The sequence below is a fragment of the Lepidochelys kempii genome, chromosome 6 (assembly GCF_965140285.1).
Source record: "Lepidochelys kempii isolate rLepKem1 chromosome 6, rLepKem1.hap1, whole genome shotgun sequence".
In the NCBI taxonomy this organism is placed as follows: domain Eukaryota; kingdom Metazoa; phylum Chordata; order Testudines; family Cheloniidae; genus Lepidochelys; species Lepidochelys kempii.
In genome coordinates, this window is record NC_136385.1 from 5535895 (window position 1) to 5559159 (window position 23265).

At 45.4% G+C, this 23265-nt stretch overlaps 1 protein-coding gene across 8 annotated transcripts in view; it reads right to left on the reverse strand.

Annotated features, from left to right (window-relative positions):
• LOC140912362 (uncharacterized) overlaps positions 1-23265 on the reverse strand; it is a 103641-nt gene that overhangs the window by 11716 nt on the left and 68660 nt on the right. For 4 of the 8 annotated variants that reach the window (XR_012159277.2, XM_078853114.1, XM_073346625.2 and 1 more), the window contains exons 20-29: positions 21105-21157; positions 19565-19664; positions 17845-17966; positions 14839-15044; positions 13609-13740; positions 2947-3039; positions 2638-2757; positions 1873-2001; positions 1085-1122; positions 769-821 (exon numbers count right to left, since the gene is read on the reverse strand). Coding sequence is in view for 5 of the 8 variants with exons in the window: in XM_078853114.1 (XP_078709240.1) it covers positions 769-821; positions 1085-1122; positions 1873-2001; positions 2638-2757; positions 2947-3039; positions 13609-13740; positions 14839-15044; positions 17845-17966; positions 19565-19664; positions 21105-21157 (1046 nt within the window). In the remaining 3 variants the exon portion in view is untranslated. Of the gene's footprint in view, positions 1-768; positions 822-1084; positions 1123-1872; positions 2002-2637; positions 2758-2946; positions 3040-12819; positions 13741-14838; positions 15045-17844; positions 17967-19564; positions 19665-21104; positions 21158-23265 lie in introns of those variants that run through there. The other 4 variants (XR_013635892.1, XM_078853115.1, XM_073346629.2 and 1 more) reach the window with 3 other exon arrangements.

The following is a 23265-nucleotide window of genomic DNA, read 5'->3' on the forward strand; positions in this document are numbered from 1 at the left end:
GATAAGAGACTTGTTGAGATTCCCTCACTTTGTCCCCCTGCCTGCAGGCCGCCACCCTGTGTCTTCCTGCTGTGTCAGCAACAGAGTGTAGCTCTGTTCAGTTCTCAGCCTTCCCACCCCAGCTCACAGGTTGCCTGCTACCCAGGTACTTCTCAGCTGCTTTCTCTGGCCTGTTGCAGCTGCTTTCCCATGGCGTAGGATTCCTTCCGAGTCCTGAGCCCAATCCTTTTAACCTCAGGTTGGGCTTCCTTTGTTTGTACCAGAGAAATTATAGAGCCCTCTACTGGCTGGCTGTTGAATGGGGTTCTTTACAACAGGAGAACATAAGAACGGCCATAGTGGGTCAGACCAATGGTCCATCTAGCCCAGTGTCCTGTCTTCCAACAGTGGCCAGTGTCATGTGCTTCCCTTGGAATCAGAGGTGAGGGACGTACATTTGAAATCAGAAAGATGATTTACGCACAACAATCCCAAGAGCCTGGCAATGTCATCACACCCCAGTAGCAATTTGCAGCAGCTCCAGCTCTCACTCCCCGGTCGAGTGGCGGAGAGGGTATCCCAGTACTTGGGCTTAGGAGGGCAGGTTTCTGTTTGGGCCTCTCCCTGTCAAACCCCACCCCCACAAACTGCAGCAGCTCCTTCTCACACTCCCCAGTGGAGAGGTGGGATGTGAGTCTCCCAATACATCAGCCAGGGCAGGGGCCCTGGTGTAATAATGTTTCCCTGGCTCTGGCAGCGAATAGTAAACAATAGGTGCATGTTACTTACCTGGCTTAGCATCAGAATTCACCTTGTGGTACATTAACAGAGATACGGTGCCACTACGACAGAAACAAAGGGCTTGTTTATACCTAGTCACGTGGATGCCCATATCCCTGAGCCCTTCCCACAGCTCAAGGGTGCTTTGCAAGTGTAGTACAATATTTATATTATTCAAGTGAGTTATACCATCAGGGTGCTCGAAGACAAATAGAAATAGTCTGTCAGGGGGCCTGACCGGGCCAACTCTTTGGGAGCTCTGAAAATGTCACACTGGGACTGAAATGGCTGAAAGCCTGATTCTCAGAATGGGCATTGAAAATACCTGTTCTGGACTTTTGAAGAGATCTGTTCTTCTGAGACCTGTAAAAAAACAGACAGGATCATTTCCCAAGGCAACTTCTGACTTAGTTATTAAATATCTGCAACACAGACAGTGGATGGAAGCAAAGGGAATGTCTCCTGTGTCCACAAGCGACAACTTTCAAAAGTGCTGGGGGGTGCTTGACCCCCTGGCTCTGCCCCAGGCCCTGCCCCCACCCCACCCCCCAATGCCCCACCCAGCCCCACCTCTTCCCGCCTCCACTCCACCCTTGCCCTGCCTCGTCCCGCCCAGTTCCGCCTTCTCCCCTGAGCATGCCATGTCCCCGCTCCTCCCCCATTCTCCAGCCCCAGAGCACCCATGGAGTTGGTATCCCAATGGCTGTGCTAATGCTAGACAAAAGGTGATAACATTATGACGTACATTAAACACCAATCAAGGGGAGAACTATGCTTTTTTCTATGTGTTTCAATTGAGTATTTCATTTCTATCTGGTCAGTCACTTCAGAGGATCATTACAGCTCTCATCTACTACACCTGCTGGAAAAGGCTGAGGGTTGTAAGCTGAGGATCAGAGGCATAAAACTGGGGGAGAAACGTTCTGTAACTGACGAGGGGGGAAGGGCTGGGGACTGACAATGCTCTACCTATATTTTCGGTAACACAAATAATGGATAATAATAATTCTCCTGTATTAGGAGACGTGGATGACCCTTTATCCAAATCAGAGCTCCGTCCCCACACAACCCAAGGTATTACATAGTTTCCATGAACTCTTAAGCACATTTTACCTCAGACACTCCTTTATCATTGAAGTGGTACCAGTAATTATCTTCCAATGACTTTACTTCAGCTGTGTAATGATCACCATGAATTGCTCCAATATGGTGACATATTCCAAAGAGCTCATAGTCTGTGTACTACAAGATAATCATGATAAAGTTCAGTAGTCAACCATCTTGTATCTTCGCAACAAGAAGATTGTCAGAGTTCACAACTGATGAGGTCCTAGGGCACTAGCAGTGATGTTAACAATGAAGGGTTGGGATCATGAACTGAACCCTACATGATTATATCTGAGGAATGGGTAGTGACCAGACCACGAAGGTTTGAGTTTATGGGCTTATCTCTCCAAGGGGACATGCTCTGAGTCTGGTGTTCCCCAGATACAACTGATAGGGGAAGCCATTGAGGACAGGGAGCCAGAGGAGGAGGCCATAAGACCCTACCAGAAGATGGAAATGGTAAGTAGAGGCCCCAGGGCTCAGAGAAGGGCAAATATCAGGCTAGGGGCATCCAGCTGTATTCATAGATTTCTCCTAATGGCAAACTTCCTTCCTTCAGGTTCACAAAATATCAAACTTCCAGGCCAGGCTCAGTCCCACAGGCTCAAAGTTCATTACAATAGCCTTGCACAACAGCAGAGCTGAACTCTGTGAGGCCTGGTTAAAGAAGCTCTTGGTACATTTTCCTCCCTGTTCTTTTCGTCATTAGATCATGTAGGTAAAACAAAATAATAATCCCTTGAGAGCTCGATGGAAAGTCCATGTACTTACAAGCTGCTTGCCTGTTGTTAGCGTGAGTGAGAGGGGCACAGACACCCCAGCATTGATGTCAACCGGATCTCTCTCCAAATGGATGACCAGAATCTGAGGTAGAGTTTCAAAACAGTAGCACTGAAAGAGACAGCAGTGCAGGACACTGTATCATTTTGGCCATGCTAAAATTCCCTATTGTAGGCAGACAAGAGTAATGAGATACACGTTTATAAAAACCTTTGCCTTCTGCTTGGGCTTGCCTTTTACATTTTAACAGCTCTGACCAGCACTGAGCACAATAGAACGTTCTAAAAAGTCCTTGCTTACCTGTGTGCTTCTTTGGTTTCCACAGCATTGACAATAGTGTTGGCCATCCCCAGTATAGGGATGTTCTTCCTGCATATCAGCCAAAGCATGATCCTATGCAGAGAAGGATATTGAGATGTTATACGGCATTACTGTGACCAAAATAAAACAGTATGGATTCTATTTGACAAGGCAATAAAGGGACCTGCCTTGGGAGAACTATAAGGGAAATTCTATGGACAGTCATTAGGGGGAAAGGTAATAGTTGGCTGTAATCCACCTTGCACTCCTCAGGTCCTGAACCCTAATGTCTGGGGGGAAAACATCCAACGCACACAGGGTGCCAATTTTATATAACTGGTTAAACTAAATAACTAAGTCAAAAACGCAATACATATAAACTAATCAAATTAAAAGAAAGTGGGTTAATATGAAATCATCAAATTAATTTAGTAATCAGGTTGGTTAAACCACATCAAATAAACCAGCAATTCTTTATAAGCATCATCTAATAATTTGGGAAGGTGGCAGTTTTTTGTTTAAGTAACAGCCCCAAAATAACAGGACATTTTCAATCTCAATGCCAATTAATATGTTTATAGTCCAGCCAAATGGTTGGGAGGGTCAAGTCACGCCAAGAGCAATTTGAATGTGAATCACTTTGATAGCAATTCGGTAATCATGTTCAAATAAGAGGCAGTTAAAGTGATAGATCATCTCTTGCTCCCACAATGGATTACATGAGACATTCCAATGAAATTCAAGATAACACATCGCTGGTTACATTTATAATTCAAACTAGAATTTAGGTGAAATTAGCAATGTCAGGATTTTACATATGACTCCAAACCCATAAGATATATGTACACATGATCTTTCACACAGAGGGGTTATTTAACTTAGAGCTTTTTTAGATGTTCGAGGGGGGAGAAACGGTTACTTTACCGTCCCGTAACTCTCATGCTTCAAGATGTGTTGCACATGTCCGTTACGCTGTACGTGTCTTGTGCGCTGCTGCCAGAGAGTTTTACCTAGCAGTATCCATAGGGGTGGCCCCACCCAATGCCGAACTCCTCATGCTCCATAGCGAGGATATAAAGGGTGCCGTTGCCCCACTCATCCACAAGTTCCTTCGCCCTGGAAACCGATGGGAGACTCCAACACTTCTGGGAGGGAGGGTGGGTGGTTAGCATCTCCCGTTTACTACGGCCACAACTAACGAACCAGATGCATGATGTAAATAAAAGTGTTCAGACCCCCTGAGGTGCCTGGTATTTATGTTCCATTCTTTTGGTCACAGTGAAAGGGGTTTGCCAGATTGTTTTGGCCAGCTGCATGATGACCTCATTTATGGGCAGAGCCACTTTCCCTGCCATAGCAATTGGTTTGTGGGTATTCTTCTCCACTAGCTCCACCGGAGGTAGGCTGCCGTTCTCCTGGGGAGCTCCTGTAGCCCCTTAAAGTCATCCAGTACTGGGTAGGGTGCCCCACCCCTGGTACCAGATCCTCATCAGGAAGACTCATGCAGGAGGAGCTGCTCTTGCGGTACCAGGACAGGTTGCAGCTCCAGAACAGGCTGAGGTAAGTCCTGAGCTGAGGTCAGTGCAAAGGCTGATCAGTGCCAACCGTGACAGGTCTCAGCACCAAAAGGAGAAGGCTCCTTCCTGGAAAATCTATTTGCATGGAAAATTGGCAAAGGACATCTGGGTACTGGAAGCATCCCCCAGGGTATTCAGTAGGGCCCCTGAAAGGCTGGTATGGTACCAAGCCACAGGTGTGTCTGCCCCAAGCATCCCAATCCCTGGCTGAAGTCTTCTCAAATCCAGGCTGGTGATGAGAAAGGGACTGGGAGGAAGCTCTGGACTCTCAGTACCGACATAGCCGAGAGCCTACCCTGGAACTGGAGTATTCTAAGTACCAGGATGGCACAGAACCAAGAAGGGACCGTTGACTGAGAGCTAGGCTTGCATTGAGGATGCAGCACTGGAGGAAGCATGGATGACTTCCTAGCTACTCATAACGTTTGGTGAGGAGGAGCCGGTACCAGTCCAGAAGACAAGGTAGGAGGCGGTACTGATCCTGAAGCTGGAGGTGCCAGACTAGAGTATTCTGGTGCCAATGGTTTGGGCAGCTGCACTAGGCCCAGAGGAGGGTCCTCGATCTGAAGCAAGGGTGATGGCAGTACTGACAGGCACAGCAAGGCCCTGGCTGCAGCATAGGGCTCTGGCGTAGTTGGAACAGACATGGGCTACTGACCTGGAGTGATCAGGGACAACTGCTGCATTGCAGCTGAAGAGGTAGACTGTCTTGACAGTCTCTGGGAGGGTACCAGAGACAACAGCTCAGATCTGTCTCTATGAGCCAGCACTGGGGACCGTGATGTAGGGTACATTCTATTGTCTGTACCAGACCGATCTTCTGTAAAGGAGACCCACACTCCGGACTTCGAAGAACCTGATGCCAACTTCTTCTTATGTTTCAAGGCCAGGACTCTTCTGAAATCTTGGGCCTCGAAGAAGATAGTGCCAGTAAGGGGGATCTCCTCTGGCTCTGTCTGTGGGCAAAGCTGGGGGAGCTCTTTGGGACCAACAGAGTGCCAACACTGACCTCCAGGTAGCCTCCATGTGGATGTATTGGAGACACTCCTCCCTCAGTCTCTTTATCCTGGTCTTGAAACCAATACAATTGGAGCACATCTCTCTAACCCAAGCAGTTGAGACAGTGTGATAAGGGTCATTAACGGGCATAAGTTTTCTGCAGCCTGCACTAGGTCTGAACCCTGGGGATCCTGGCATAGGCCCCCTGACTGGGAAAATAAAAAACTAAAAAAATAAACAAAAAAACTGAACAAAAGGAAAAGCAAACAAACAAAATAAGATTTTAGAACATCAGGTGATGGGAAGAGCGCCATTGTGCACAAAGGTAAGTTTGTTCACAAGGAACACCAATGCTCCAACCACGGATGATAAGAAGGAACTAAAGGAGGGATGGGGTGTGTCATAAATATAAAGGGAAGGGTAAACACCTTTAAAATCCCTCCTGGTCAGAGGAAAAATCCTCTCACCTGTAAAGGGTTAAGAAGCTAAAGGTAACCTCCCTGGCACCTGACCAAAATGACCAATGAGGAGACAAGATACTTTCAAAAGCTGGGAGGAGGGAGAAAAACAAAGGGTCTGGGTCTGTCTGTGTGATGCTTTTGCTGGGGACAGAACAGGAATGGAGTCTTAGAACTTTTAGTAAGTAATCTAGCTAGGTATGTGTTAGATTATGATTTCTTTAAATGGCTGAGAAGAGAACTGTGCTGAATAGAATGACTATTCCTGTCTGTGTGTCTTTTTTGTAACTTAAGGTTTTGCCTAGAGGGATTCTCTATGTTTTGAATCTACTTACCCTGTAAGGTATCTACCATCCTGATTTTACAGAGGTGATTCCTTTACTTCTATTAAAAGTCTTCTTGTAAGAAAACTGAATGCTTTTTCATTGTTCTAAGATCCAAGGGTTTGGGTCTGTGGTCACCTATGCAAATTGGTGAGGATTTTTACCAAACCTTCCCCAGGAAGTGGGGTGCAAGGGTTGGGAGGATTTTGGGGGGAAAGACGTATCCAAACTACATTTCCCAGTAAATCCAGTTAAAGTTTGGTGGTGGCAGTGGAAATCCAAGGGCAAAAGGGTAAAATAGTTTCTACCTTGGGGAAGTTTTAACCTAAGCTGGTAAAAGTAAGCTTAGGAGGTTTTCATGCAGGTCCCCACATCTGTACCCTAGAGTTCAGAGTGGGAAAGGAACCTTGACAGGGTGACTGTCCTTGCTTTCGAGCACAAGGAGCTCACTGGGTGGATGAAGCCGTCCCTAAAGGTACTGCTAGGGAAGCCACTCTGGCACTGGTGCATGAGATACATGCACCATACAGCATAGCGCACATATGCGAGCACTCAAAGAAGAACTGTTCTATAGGCACCATTCTCAGAGCAATGCTATAGTCATCTGCTGGAGTTTAAAATAAAGTGCAAGAATTCTAAGGTGGTTGTATTCCCGTATCAATAAAAGTAGGGGAAAGAAAACCAAAGCAAAAAGGTTAATACTCATGGCAGGTTTATAGCTGACACTCTGGGAGGAGTGGTAGATAGGCTGGAGGGCAGGGATAGGATACAGAGGGACCTAGACAAATTGGAGGATTGGGCCAAAAGAAATCTGATGAGGTTCAATAAGGATAAGTGCAGGGTCCTGCACTTAGGACGGAAGAACGCAATGCACAGCTACAGACTAGGGACCGAATGGCTAGGCAGCAGTTCTGGGAAAAGGACCTAGGAGTGACAGTGAACGAGAAGCTGGATATGAGTCAGCAGTGTGCCCTTGTTGCCAAGAAGGCCAATGGCATTTTGGGATGTATAAGTAGGGGCATAGCGAGCAGATCGAGGGACGTGATCATCCCCCTCTATTCGACATTGGTGAGGCCTCATCTGGAGTACTGTGTCCAGTTTTGGGCCCCACACTACAAGAAGGATGTGGATAAATTGGAAAGAGTCCAGAGAAGGGCAATAAAAATGATTAGGGGTCTGGAACACATGAGTTATGAGGAGAGGCTGAGGGATCTGGGATTGTTTAGTCTGCAGAAGAGAAGAATGAGGGGGGATTTGATAGCTGCTTTCAACTACCTGAGAGGTAGTTCCAGAGAGGATGGTTCTAGACTATTCTCAGTGGTGGAAGAGGACAGGACAAGGAGTAATGGTCTCAAGTTGCAGTGGGGGAGGTTTAGATTGGATATTAGGAAAAACTTTTTCACTAGGAGGGTGGTGAAACACTGGAATGCGTTGCCTAGGGAGGTGGTGGAATCTCCTTCCTTAGAAGTTTTTAAGGTCAGGCTTGACAAAGCCCTGGCTGGAATGATTTAATTGGGGATGGGTCCTGCTTTTGAGCAGGAGGTTGGACTAGATGACCTCCTGAGGTCCCTTCCAACCCTGATATTCTATGATTCTATGATTCTTGTACTTTTTTCATTCAGCTTCAGGAAGCTCGTATCCCGCTGAAAAGATGAGCTCTGTTTCGAGCTCAGACTTGCTGGCTGGCTAGAGGTTGCTTGCTTGTGTGATGGGATACGCCGCCATCCCACTGACAGCAATGCAAATGAGTCAGTGCACTCGGCAGCAGCCAGGCACACAAGCAGAGCATGCTCTACCAGGAGAAGGGGAGCTTACAAAAGTGAAGCTGACCGCAGAGCAGGAAGGACGTTTGCCCAAGAGCAGAGGCTGCTGGAGACTGCTAAGGAGCCCAGCAGCCAGAGGAGTCTAACAACTAGGGGAGCCCAGACTGAGGCAGTGACTAGCCTTCCCTTTCTCCCCCTTATTTAGGGCACACAGACACTTCAGCCCGGAGAGGGGCTCTGGGTGGCTGCTCCCTGTCAGTGCCCTGTAACTAGACCTGATGAGCAGTGCAAGGGACTGGATGTAATTGGACTCAGAAAGGACTCTGGGAGAGAGCTCAACTCCCATGGGGAACAGTGAGCTTGCCCAGGAGTGGGGCTCCCAGGGGGAGAAGGGATGGTGATTACTTTTCTTGATTTTGAAGATGGCGGCCTGGCTGATACTCCTTGGGACTCCTCCTCGGGAGTTTTTTGGTAAATCACAATGGAACACTCGCTGTCTAAAGGCACCAGTATCATCCAGTGGTGTTTGATTGGGTCACCTTTATGCAAACATTTATGTGAGTCCTGACTAAAAAAACAATGAAAATGCAAAGCTAACAAAAAATTGAAATTTAAATCATAAGGAAAACCCCAATCACACATTCATTCATCCAAGCACACAGAGGAAGAATAGTTCCTTATTCTTCAGACAGATGCTTAACTTTTCTTTTGTATTTTGGTATTCAGCAGCTCATATCTGAATAGTGACACAAAGTATGTGTGAAAGGTCAGAATTTAACTCTATCAGAGCAAAGTCTTTTCCTCCTAAAAATGATGGTTTAGGAGTTCCTTTTTCATCAATACAGGTCTATATCTCATAATCTGAAGGTCAAGAGATTCAGAATTTGATCTGTTTTTTTCCTTATATAGAGAAGTTCACTGACTTTGCTAACAAAGGACTTTAGCCCAACACCCACAAAAACGTTTTGTGCAAAGAGCATTCATGTTTAGGAACATCCCTATTCAGGAACACACTTAGACGTATATCTTCTATTAACTTCAATGGGACTTAAACATGTTTCAGGCCATGTCTACACTACCACTTACGTTGGCAAAACTTATGTTGCTGAGGGGTGTGAAACCCCTCCACCCCCAAGTGACATAAGTTTTGCCAGCATAAGCGCTTGTGTGCAAAGTGCTATGTTGGTGGAAGAGCTTCTCCTGCCGACACAGCTACCATCGCTCGTCGAGGCAGTTTTATTATGTCAACGGGAGAGCTCTCTCCCATCAGCATAGAGTGGCTACATGAGCGATCTTACAGCGCTGCAGCAGGATTGGTACAACTGTGCCGCTGTACGTTCGCTAGTGTCAACGTGGCTTAAGTGCCTTCCTATGTGGGAATGGACTTAAGCATGTACTGAAATGCTCTGCTGAGTTGAGATCCTAGAGATGATGGTCACACAGGGGCTGTGGCAGCGGCTGGCCCAGAGAATCAAGGAGCTGTAACTGGCCTGAAGCCCTCTCCTACCACTGACTTCTGGCAAAGAACCTAGTCCCATGACTACATTTTTCTCCTCAAATGCATCATGCGACAATAACCTCAACTACCTTGACAAATATTTGATCTAATCAAAGTAACAGAGCAGAATTAAATAACCCTTGTTTAAATCATCCATGTTTGTAGGTAGATTTAGAGAACAGGATGGCCCTAATGCTGCAAAGACTTACACATGACTTTAGTGTTATCTATTTTAAGGACAGAAGGGCCTGTTGAGATAATCTAGTCTGACCTCCTGCATAACAAAGGCCAGAATATTTCCTGCAGTAGTTTCTGATTTCTGTTTGTGCTATAGCAGCGGTTCTCAAACTGTGGGTCAGTACCCCAAAGTGGGTCACAACCCTATTTTAATGGGGTCACCGGGGCTGGTGTTAGACTTGCTGGGGGTGGGCGGCACGGCTCAGGCTTCGGCCTTGGCTCTGGGTGGCGGGGATCAGGTTACAGGTCCCCAACCCGGGGCTGAAGCCCTGGGGCTTTGGTTTTGGCCCTCCCACCTGGGACGGTGGGGCTTGGACAGGCTCAGGCTTCGGTCCTCCAAGTAATTTTTATTGTCAGAAGGGGGTTGCGGTGCAATGAAGTTTGAGAACCCCTGTGGCTCTAGCATGTTTTTTTAGAAAAGCATCCAATTTTGATGTACAGCCTTAAGTGATGGAGAATCTACCATGACCCTAGGCAAACTGTTGCAACTGTGAATTCCCCTAACTGTCAAAAATACAGAAGTGTCTAACTTCAGCATTAATCCACTGGATCGTGTTATGCCCTTGTTCGCAGAGTAAAGAACAAACCTTCTCTCAAGGTAGGTACTTACAGACTGATCAAGTCGCCACTTAGCCTTCTCTTGGATAAAGCTAAAAAGATTGAACTTCTTAAGTCTTTCACTATACGGCAGTTTTTCCAGACCTCTAATTATTCCTGTAGCTTTTTTTCCAAACCCTTTACAATTTTTCAACATTTCTTTGGAAGTATGGACATCAGGGCATATTCCAGTAATGGAGTTCACTAACCCCATAATAGAGTGGAGCAGAAGCTCGGTTAAAGGTCTGAGCATCTCTTACTGTTGAAGAGACACCTAACCTAAATCCTCTCCAATCTACACGCTTAATTGGATTTTCTTGAAATTTGTGGTGCCTCATGGAGATGGAGGATAGAGATAGTGGTCCAAATTTGGAACCATTTGAGTTTTCCCCTAAAATCATGTGTTTACAAAATCTCTTGTTTTTTCTAATGATTTCTGTGCACACCTGGGACTAACTATGTCTTTAATCTTCCCCAGGTTGATCTCAGACATTAGGGATTTAACTCAGCAACTGTACAGCAGCCATTGTCCCTTAGTGATGTAATATTTCCCCAGCTATTCAGGATAAAAGTTTAGAACTCCAGCTTACTTTGAATCTAACGGATGAGCCATGAGGGTATGTCTACACAGCAATTAGACACTTGTGGCTGGCATGGGCCCGCTATGGATTTCTATTTGCAGTGTAGACATACCCTGAATGTGCAGCAATATTAGGGCTCTGTTCAAGCTACAGGGTATGCAAGCAGGCTGTTGGTACAGTAATGGGGTGGCTCTTACTGTGGCCATTGAACCCGAGCAATACCCAAGTCTGAGCCCATGGCAGCTTTCACAGAATGAGTGTTTGTGCACATTAGCTGTTCTCTGCCTGCATTCTGCAAGCGTTCCTCTTGAAATGTTTGCCCCGGTTTAAGAGCTGGTATTTTAAAGTACTCTAAAATCCACATGCAGACTCTGATTTTAGAAGCCCTGTCACAGAAATTAGCATTAATTTTAAATGGGGAAGATGAAAGACTCTAGTAAGTAACATAATGTAATCATGGCAATGTGGTCATGATTCAGGCTCCGCATCCATTTCCTGAACAATGGGACTGAGCACAATCAAAGAAAAACAAATTGCTGGGTCATTCAGCCAACTGATACACAGCCCCTCTACCAGGAGCTACCAGGAACAGTTAACATAAGAACATAAGAATGGCTGTACTGGGTCAGACCAAAGGTCCATCCAGCCCAGTATCCTGTCTACAGACAGTGGCCAATGCCAGGTGCCCTGGAGTGAGTGAACCTAACAGCTAATGATCAAGTGATCTCTCTCCTGCCATCCATCTCCACCCTCTGACAAACAGAGGCTAGGGACACGTGGGTTTCCAAAAGCGTAGCTCTTCTATGATCACTTGCTGAATAAGGGATCCTTCTCAAAGGGACCTTTGCTCTCTGGGGGCTCAGAATCACTGAGAGCAGAGCCACATGGTGTGTGTGGAGGGAATTGGGCACCTTTCCTTCCAGTGTTATACTTGGAGGGGAAGTGAAGCCATCTATGTCCTTTCCCACTCCCCTGCAAGAACCACCACTGCCCAACAATTCCTCCCATGGCTGCTCCAACAGGCCAAGGCAGGAGGCTCAGGAGATCCCCTTCCCTGCACTGAGCCCTGTTTGGGGGAAGGAACCCAGAACTCTCCTTCTTCCCCAGGCTGCCTCCAGCAGTGGACTCCAGGCTCACCCTTCTCCTCAGTGCTGCTGCTCCTATGGAAGAAGAGGTCAGAGCAGTGCATGAGAGTGGGGGGGAGGGGGGAGGGAATGAGGGTGTCATAACTGTGCAGTGGAGGAAGTAGGAGGGCTTCAGCTGAGACAAACCATACCCACTATTTCTATCCCCCACTTCAAAATGTGCCCCCAGATGACTCCGTCTAAGTTTCTGCGTTGTCTGCCCAGTTCCGCAACCCATGGGGTCCCTGTCAATGCCCGCCCTTCTGTGGGAAGGAGGGTTGGTAATGGAGGACTGCCCTCAGAAGGGCAAAGGGGAAGGGTGGTAACGCTTAGTAGGTCTGGGGCAGTTTGTGTGGTGTAAACTCAACGCCTGAGTGTTGGCAGCATCTGTTCACTACAATTGACCTAAACCTTAGCAAAGCGAAGGTGTTAGACTGTCTCCTACAAGGCTCTTGTATTCTGTTCCCTGAGTGTTCAGTAACATCTGCAAGGGGAAAGGGCTAATCTGTGTGTCATTGACATGTTTGGGCATCACGCAAACAGGGCAGAGTTAAGTGTGCTTTGTGGGGGTGGCTGGTAACTTAACTCTCCATTTTATGGTCTTCAGAAGTTCGAGTGTAGCTGAACTCAATGTTCTGGAAGGGCACAAGGACAACTGGCAACCTTCATGGCACATTAACAAAGTTTTGAGGCAGTTAGTATAGAGGTAATACCACCTTCCTACTTCTGGGTGAGATTCCCCTGCTCACACATCTAGCAAGTAAATTAGCCATCTTAGCAACATCCCACTGGGGGCTCATGTTCAACTGGTTATCCACCAAGTCCTTTTCAGAGTGACACCTTTTCAGGATACAGTTCCTCCATCCAGTAAGTGTGACCTACATTCTTTGTCCTTAAATATATGATCTTACATTTGACTGTATTAAAAGACACGTTGTTCAAATTAGTCCAGTTTACCAAGAGATCCAGATTGCTCCATGCAACTGATCTTCCTTATTATTTATCACTCTACCAAATTTTGTGTCATCAGCAGATTTAAGCAGTAATGCTTTTATATTTTCTTCTACATCGTTGATAAAGATATTGATTACATTGGGGCCTCACTAGAAACACACCTATTATATTAAAATTAAGAAAGAGAATTAAAGCAGAAACCATCTTCAATTTTTTAAAATAAATGAACAGTTGAGATCAGCAAATTCCCAGAAGTGCATTAGACCCAATTTGTGGGGAAATTTGGAAATGGACAAAACCAAGGTGGTTATGCAGAGCTGAATGCAAAAGTTAGCATGCACCCACACTTAATTTTCTTTGGAATCCCCCAATTCATGGGGAGATTTGGATATAAAGTTCCAGCATTCAGGGTACTTCCAGGAACCTCCCTCCCCCTTAATATATATGGAAAGAAGCTTGAAGACTTCCTATTTAAGGTTTAACTTTAGCCATCAGATCTGCCTTTGTAGCTTACCCAGAATTCCTAACAAATACCAGGATATTTTCCTTACCACAGAATAAAGCGCACAATTAGAACTTTGTTTCTGAACTGAGACACAAATACTCAGATTGGATTTCTTCAGCATCTTCTGATGGTGGCATCCATGGCAAGTGATGCGGTGGACCATTTTCACCTGGTATAGCTAGTAAAAGAATGACAAGTTATAAGTGTTTCTGCCCATCTAGAGAGATTCAGTCCTAAAGGTAATGCACAGAAATGCCTTTTATCTGGGTGGTGGTGGTGTTTCAATCTTCATCTTCCCAGAAAACCTCCCCAGTAACAATCAAAGGGGTTTCTGACTTATATTGCCTTTTGAGAGCAGAGCCAGCCCTATCTGCTAGAAATAAGGAACACACCACACGTCTAAGAGCACAGGGATTTCCCAGTCTGTCTTACACTGGAAGCTTGAAACCCACAAGGGAGTCTCCTGGGGAGATGGGATCTTTACACAAATGATCATTGCTTTCTTCTGCTCTAAAACAGTGGTTCCCAAACTGTTACAGGGGGTTCTTGGGAAAAAATTCCCTAATGGTGGACAGAGCTGTCCATAGGGATCCCAGACAGCATGGGGCCAGCAGCCAGGAGCCTTGGGGACTTCCAAGAGCTAAGCAGATCAAAGCAAGCATATCTATCACACTGAGGAGATTTAAACTTCAAGACTCCTTATATGAAATAGAAAGAGGTGGATATTTTTTGCTGCTTTTAAAATTAAATAGGCAGCTAGTATTGTTTTAAAAATTATTATGAACAACAAGTTTAAACTTTGTAGTAATGTGCATTGTTTGCCTGGACTGCTCAAGATCTTACTGCTTGTGTAGGAGAAATTCTTTGAGTTGGCTTCTTAAATACCTTCATGCTGTTTCACATCTGATACTCCTTGATGAAACATAGGAGCCTTGTCTTATAACAGATTATTCAAAGGGATACAAGCTATGAAAGTGAGATCTTGGAAGAGTGTTGCTGTTTTCATAATGTAATAAAAATACTGTAATGATAAATAATAATTAATAATAAATAGTGTGAAATAAGCATGTCATAAAAACAAATTTTATATTTCCAAAATCACTGCTTTTATAATTTATACTCAGGTAAAGGAGAAAATCCCTGGAAATATTCATTTTTAGGAGGAGGTTCACGAGACTTGACATTTTAGTGAAAGGGGTTCACAGGTTGTTAAAGTTTGGGAACCACTGCTCTAAAATAAAGTCTCACATTTACACTTGCAGAGAATATGAGTTACCTGCTGAATATCTTCTTTGTCCTCAATGATTTTATTCATCAGAAGCTGGAAACATTCCTTCACATTTAGCTGCTGGCGCACTGTACACACACAAATCAGAATGATCAACGCGTAACTGTGGTGGCTGGTTCCTCTGTTCTGTGGTGGCTGAGAAGAGCTGCTAGCCCTTGGGGCAGCGTCTTCTGCCCATTTCCATTTCTCCTGGGCTATTTTGGAGGAGACTCTTTGTTAAGATGGCAGAACTCGCATGCACAGTCAGAAAATGGGGCTGGATGGAACCCTGAAAACCCATCTGGCAGCTGCCACACAGTTACCACCTTTGTAAAACATGACACACTGAGACCTTTCAGTACCATTTAAAACATCCAGAGGAGGGTTCCCCAGCCTGCTGCCTATTCCACTTTGCTAATCCCTGGGTCAGTCCCTCCCAGAGCACACTTGGTGCCTCTGGGTAGAAATGCAGGCTAGATATCAAGATTCTCAAAGGCCAAGGTCTGTGGGGTGTATTCACTATGTAGAAGGGGGAAGTAAAGGAGAAGGAGGGGAACTTTGGGAGCCTTTTTATTTGCCTGAGAAAACTTCCTGGATTCACAGAGAGGCAGGGGAGCTAACAGGGGAACAAACAAGAACATGCTGGGGGCTCACAGCAATTAAGGGGAGTAGCATGACAGTCTGTTGGGGACTGGGGAAACAGTAGTGACAGGGGCCAGGAGGCAGAGAAAGAGGAGATGATGGAACTTCAGGAGATTTCAAATGAACATCCAGACTTCTGGGGTTTGTCCAAATTGAACCACTGGCCCTTTTGATGTTCACTACGAGTAATAAGGAGACACTTCAGCAACAATACTTGTGCCACAGGAACAGAGGATGGGAAAGGACCTCTTGGGTCACTGAGCCCAGTCCCCTGCTATCACAGACAACTGCATCCTATCATCCTGCTCACAAACTTCTCATGCTCCATTCATATCCCTTCTCAGCTTTCCTTTTGCTAGGCTAAACAAGCCATGTTCTTTTAGTTTCAAGGGAGGTTCTCCATTCCCTGATCATCTTTGTAGCCTTCTCTGTACCTATTCCAGTTTGAATTCATCTTTCCTGAACATGGGTGAAAACTAGGGCTGTCAATTAATCGCAGTTAACTCACACGATTCAACTCAAAACAATTAATCATGATTTAAAAAATTAACTGCAATTAATCATAGTTTTAATCACACTGTTAAACAATAATAAAATACCAATTGAAATGTATTAAATATTTTGGATGTTTTTCTACATTTTCAAATATATTGATTTCAATTGCAACACAGAATACAAAGTGTACAGTGCTCACTTTATATTATTTTTATTAAATATTTGCACTGTAAAAATGATGAAACAAATGAAATAGTATTTTCCAATTCACTTCATACAAGTACTGTTGTGCAATCTCTTTATCATGAAAGTGCAACTTACAAATTTAGACTCTTTTTGTTACATAACTGCATTCAAAACCAAAACAATGTAAAACTTTAGAACCTATGAGTCCACTCAGTCCTACTTCTTGTTCAGCCATCGCTCAGACAAACAAGTTTGTTTACATTTACAGGAGATAATGCTGCCCACTTCTTATTTACAATGTCACCTGAAAATGAGAACAGGCATTCACAAGGCACTTTTGTAGCCAGCATTTTAAGGTATTTATTTGCCAGATATGCTAAACATTCATGTGCCCCTTCATGCTTCAGCTACCATTCTAGAGGACATGCTTCCATGCTGATGACGCTCATTAGAAAAATAATTTGTTAATTAAATTTGTGACTGAACTCCTTGGGGGAGAATGGTATGTCTCCTGCTCTGTGTTTTATCCTTATTCAGCCATATATTTCATGTTATAGCAGTCTTGGATGATGACCCAACACACTTTGATCATTTTAAGAACACTTTCACTGCAGATTTGACAAAACGCAAAGAAGGTACCAATCTGAGATTTCTAAAGTTAGCTCCAGCACTCGACCCAAGATTTAAGAATCTGAAGTACTTTCCAAAATCTGAGCGGGACAAGGTGTGGCGCATGCTTTCAGAAGTCTTAAAAGAGCAACACCCCAATGAAGAAAATACAGAACCTGAACCACCACCAAAAAAAAAAATAAAAAAATCAGTTTTCTGCTGGTGGCATCTAACTCGGATAATGAAAATGATCATACATTGGTGCACACTGCTTTGGATTGTTATCGAGCAGAAGCAGTCACCAGCATGGATGCATGTCCTCTGGAATGGTGGTCGAAGCATGAACAGACATATGAATCTTTAGCGTATCTGGCAGGTAAATATCTTGTGACACCAACTACAACAATGCCATGAGAATGTCTGTTCTCACTTTCAGGTGACATTTTAAACAAGCAGTGGGCAGCATTATCTCCCACAAATGTGAACAAACTGGTTTGTCTGAGCAATTGGCTGAACAAAAAGTAGGACTGACTGGACTTATGGGCTCTAAAGTTTTAAATTGTCTTATTTTTGAGTGCATTTTTTGTACATAAATTCTACATTTGAAAGTTCAACTTTCATGAGAAAGAGATTGCACTACAGTACTCGTATTAAGTTAATTGAAATACTATTTGTTTTACAGTGCAAATATTTGTAATAAAATAAATATGAAGTGAGCACTGTACACTTTGTATTGTGTGTATTTGAAAATGTGGAAAACATGCAAAAATATTTAAATAAATGGTGTTCTATTATTGGCATTATTAACAGCGTGGCAAATGGTATTATTAACAGCATGATTAATTGCGCGATTAATTTTTTTAATCACTTGACAGCCCTAGCAAAAACTGTACACAATATCCCAGATCAGGTTTGACCAGTGCCTTGTACAATGGCATTAATAGTTCTCTCTCTCTCTCTACTAGAAATACCTCGTCTGATACATTTTAGGATTACATCTTAGGTCACCCTGTGAAGAACTGTTTTACCAGAATCTGTGAATGCAAGAACCACATAGCACAGGTCTCTACAGAGCCCTCTTACCATTGCCCATCTCGAGGGCTCTTGTAATCTTCTCAGTGGTAGGTGATGAATCACCAGTCATCAGCTTTTTAAACAGCTGTTGCAGATGGCACACAATGATGGAGTCACCAACATTATCGCACCTACAAAACACCAGAGAGACATATAATGAATACATCACTTCACAGGTAGAATCCAGGTGCTGATGCAAAGGGAAGTGCAGCAGTGCCTGCAGGAGAAAGTGTGATCTCACCAGGTCTGGGTTGGATTCTCCTGGTGGAACTGTGAGAGGAATCCCAGAAATGAAAGAACAGTGAAATCACCTCTAGGAGGATCTCTCTGGCTCAGAGTTACAATGTGTTAGCTCAGGGGTTCCCAAACAGGGGGCTGCAGCCCAAAGATGGGCAACGACACAGTTCAAGGTGGTCCGCCATGGGTGGAGTTGCCCCCCCAAACTGCATATGTTGGCGGAGTGGTGGCCAACGATGGCCCCCACCCAGGGCTGGAGGAATCTAGCAGTGGGTGGAGGGCGATGACGAGAAGGGGCCAGCCCTGAGAGTTGGTGGCTTCCAGGGTGGTTGGAGAAGACTGGAGAGTTTGCAGCCGTTCCCGCTCCGAGCTGCTGCACCTTGTGACCTGTGGCTGTTGGACGCCTGAAGTATCTGCCCCAGGACCCAGCCAGGGACCTGGGCTCAGCGGTGCCGCTCTGTTTCCATCTGGACAATGCTGGGATTGGGACTGTCACAGGTAACGGCCAGGCTCGGCCTGAGTGCCTACCTCTGCCTGGCACTGGCAGCCCCTGATCCCTTCCCTTGTTCCTGGGCAGGGGTGCCCATGAGGTGCGCCGGGCACCGGGTGGATGACCGGGACAGGGCTGCCAGGTGACCAGCTCAAAACTGCTGAAGCGGAGGGTGTCGGCAGGGCCTGGCCATGCATGCCCCAGCCCGCAGTGTTCCCTCCCTGACAGAAGCGTGCTAATAGTGGGCGGCAGTGTCGACTGCAGCTGCATGGGTGGGCTACAGGGAAAAAAGTTTGGGACCCCCTGCATTAGGGGCTTGTCTACACTACCGCAGGGGATCGATCTAAGTTACACAACTTCAGCTACGTGAATAGTGTAGCTAAAGTCGATGTACTTAGATCTACTTACCGCAGTGAAGACACCGCGGTAAGTCCACAGCTGACGCTCTCCCATCGACTCTGCCTGCACTCCTTGCTCTGATGCAGTATCGGAGTCGACGGGAGCACACTTGGTGGTCGATTTGTTGCATCTAGACTAGACGCAATAAATCGACCCCCACTGGATTGATCATTGCCCGTTGATCCGGCAGGTATAACCAGGTTCATCTCCTCTGGCCCTTTTCAGTGCCCAGCTATTCCTAGGCTTTACCAGGGCAGGTTCTCTGGAACTGGATTGCTGATCCAGCATCCCACGGCCAGCCACACAACAGTCCTTACCCCACCCTCTACTAGTCACTTGCAGACATGAAGGCAGGTAACTGCTGCCTCATTTCCTTTTCCCTTCCCCTGTAGCCTGCTACCACTTCCAGTTCCTTTCTCTTCCCCTCCCCGCCACTGCAGGTCTCCTTCCCTCTCCCACCACACCTGGCACAGTGCTGCCCTTTCAGTCTTGTCTCAATGGGTCAGTCTTACAGTAGGTCCCACAGCACCAGAACCATGCAGCTATCCAGAATAACCACACGTTGCTGATGTAACCCCAGGGTTTATTGTGAACACCCCTCACCTGAGGATGGCCTCTCTGAGCTCTCTCGTGAAGAAGAGACAATGCAGCAGGCTGTTTAAATAGCAGCTGCAGCTTTGGTTACGCAGCCCCACATACATCCCTGTAAACAGAATCTATGTCAAATCCAGTGATATTTATGTATAATTTTTTAAGTAGAACAAATGATCACAAATATTTTAACAGGTAAACTCTGGTTGAAGTGCTGAAATATGGTAGAGCTGTTCATCGAAGTTAATATTTGGTCTGTGTGAGCTGTAGGAAAGGTGCAGGACAGCCTTTGCAAACGCTCTTTCCTTCCTCCCAGAATTGTATTGCTTGGAAAATAGGTCTCTATTCAGCCCCAGCCTCACCCCATCCAGTGCCTTTCTTATCTGCTTAGGTGCTTTTGTGGGCTGGTTTGAGGTTTTCTAACACAACCCATGACGTTCCCAGGCTCCACATTTATGGCTTCAGGAGGAATTGTTGTTTGCTCCCAGAAAAAAAATCAAAGCTTCTATTTTCTTTCTGAGCCCCAGTAAGACACAAAAAACAGTTCCACAAAGACTGAGGCATAATTCCCTTAATAACCTCTCTATCCTAGATTGTGTATTCAGGACACCCAAGAATATCTGAGTAAATGCCTGACAAACTTTCATTCACTAAACTCTGACACTAACCCAGGTAGTTGCATCAATACTCCAATTGTTATTTTGCTGACACAGTGTATTGGGCACGGGGACTCACACTCATGCTTGGTGCCCCAGAAAGTTCCTGTGTTTTGTCCAAAAACAGCCACTCAACAGCGATAAATCAATCAACAAAGCCAACAAATAAATAACTGGGGAGACAAACTGAAATGCCCCCGCACTAACAACAGCCCCCTCCCCCAGCAACAAGGCACAAACAGAACAACAGATGGCTCCAGCAATGAGGTCTCAACAATAATCAAGAAAAAGCCAACCGCTACCTGGGCAGAGCAGACTCCCTGACTTAGCTCTTGGGGGCAGGGACTATTATCCTACGGGGTATTTGTACAGCTGACTGAGCGTCCGTGCCACACAAATATTCAGGAGAACAACCAATGGAGAAACCCACCCCTTCCATCACCGAACTCGATCCCCACCTGGATCCTCACTGTGGCTGTGGGGTCTCTAGAGTCACCCTCCGCTTCTCCACGTGCTGAACCGGCTGCACTTTGCACACAGCACCTGAAGAAAGGGCTCTCAACAGGCTGTAGATAGGCTGGGGAATCTGGGAGGCTCAGTGAACCGTATTTGTTTGGCCGTAATGTGTGGTGAAAGACCAATCTAAGACACACAGACACTTGAGCAGGATGGTGTCTGGGGGAAATGGAGGTTCCCAAAGCCCTTCCCACGGGTTCTGTTTACCCAGGAACAGAATCTTCATGGCACTGGCCTCGCCCTGGCCCTGACCCTGACCCTGACCCTGACCCTCCCTGGCAGCAAACTGAACCAGCTCCTCTCACTGGCTCTCCCATCAAATGGTGGGAAGCAAGCCTCCAGGAACTTCCCTTTGTCTTTGACAGCAACATGTCACTTACTTGGCTTCGCAAAGGAATCCACCTTGCGGTACATTAACAGATATGCAGTGGAACTATGACAGAAAAAAAGAGAAGTGAATATTAATACCTAATCAAATGGATGCCACATCTCTCCACACAAACACCTTTTCAGTCTAGGAGTTTACTGGCCACTTTACCTTGAAATGGTCCATTTAAATATATGTTAACTATTTAAGCTAAACAATCTGTTCCACCTTGTATTTAGCTGTGACACTCTGAGTATATTTCCCAGACTAGAAGAAGAGCTCTGTGTAAGCTCAAAAGCTCCTCTCGCTCATCATCAGAAGCTGGTCTTGGTCTCTTTGATATCCTGAGACCCACATGGCTACAACAACGCTGCATACATACTTAGATGAACCAGAGATTCTGCCTGGCCAAGAAAAGAACCATGACTATAGCCTGCAACCACCTACTTACCATCAGACCAAGAAAGGAACAGCTCTTCTCCGGTCTCTCTTTTTGTTTACATTTGTTTGCTGTATGCTTGAGGGTGGAACTGGACTTGACAAAACTTGCAGCTTTGTAAATAAGCTGACATTGATTGTATCATCATTAATATTCCAAAATTAATGAATAAAAGCTGGGTTGGTGTCTTTAAATTTCCCTGCACATTTAGGCTAATAAAGATTCACATCATGTGTGGATACTGACTACATAAAGCTAAGGCCAATACAGATGCCTATGGCAAAGCACAAGGCATGAGGTGCAAAGATATTATCAAAATAACCCTACAACCATGACAGAACTGGACTTCTGCTGTATTCTCTCCTTCCTAGCCAAGGAGATTCATCCTGTTCCAAAGCTCACTACATGGTCCTGATAAGCTAGACTATATACCAGGCCTAGGATCCAACACCCCTTAGGATCTGAGAGAGCTCTCCTATCAGATCTTCACATGCTTAGGCAAGTAGAACAAGCCACTAGGTGCTGGAATCAAGGAGTGACTCTAGACTAAAGCCCTCTACCTAGGGAGCTTGGAAACTGTGCTCCAAGCTTTAAATGGTGCGTGCCCTTGCTCTAAACAACAAATAGGTGAGAAAATGGCACAAACTGGCAGAGGCAAGGTGGGTGACACATCACTAGAGACCACTGAGATATGTGAAGGGTTAACCCAAACCAAAAGGGGAGAGATTTTGGCTGTGCTGCAAAAACACCAGCAGGTATTTTCCAGCAAGCCAGGTTTAACTCATAAGATGGTCCATACGATTAGCGCTCTGAGGTCACAACATGTCCCTAGCAGAGCTTATTGAACCACTAGAAAAAAGAAGGGGCAAATTTGTAAAGAAATACAGAGTTGTGACACTCTATACCTCGGGGGAGCGCCCTGTAACCCCCATATTCCTCATTTGTATATGGTTGTGATATTGCATATAAAGCATGCCATGTGAGGTATCATGGGAAAGGTTATGATCTGCTGAAACCTGCTGTTCCAATATGTATAACCTCAATGCATATGAAGGTATGAGAATTGTATTGTATGGTTGTCACTAAAATATGCGTTTGGGAAGTGCCCAGATACAAGCTCCCCAGAGACAATAACAAGGGAAGTAACCAGTGCCCAGGCAGGTGCTGAATGGACATCACCGGCCATTGTCCAGCAGAGGAGTTACAATTCAATGGCTCACTCACACAAGACACACCAGGGTATTGCTCCACCTTGTGACTCAGCAATGCCCACCAGACAGAGCTGGACTTGTGCTTTCCAAGACCACGGACTAAGAGTATAAAACAGAACACAGTGGCCCCACAGTTCGTCCTCTGTCTTCTCCCCGCACCTACACTGCAAGCAACGAGGACACTGGAGCTTAAGAAACCTGGTCCCCAGGCTAAGAGGGAAAACCTGCATATGAAAGACTGTAACCAACCTGCAATATCCAGTGGGGTGAGAAAAACTGCTTAATCTAGATGTTTCCTTGTTCAACAAGGCTAAGAGTTTAGACTGCATGCTTATATTTTATTTTGGTAACCGCTCTGACTTTTTGCCTATTTCTTATAGTCACTTAAAATCTACTTTTCATAATCCATAAACTTGTTTTACTGTTTATCTTGACCAGTGAATTTTCCTGAAGTGTTTGGTAAATCTGTTCAGGTTACAAAGGCTGGTGCATGTCACTTTCCATTGATGGTGTGATGAACCAAT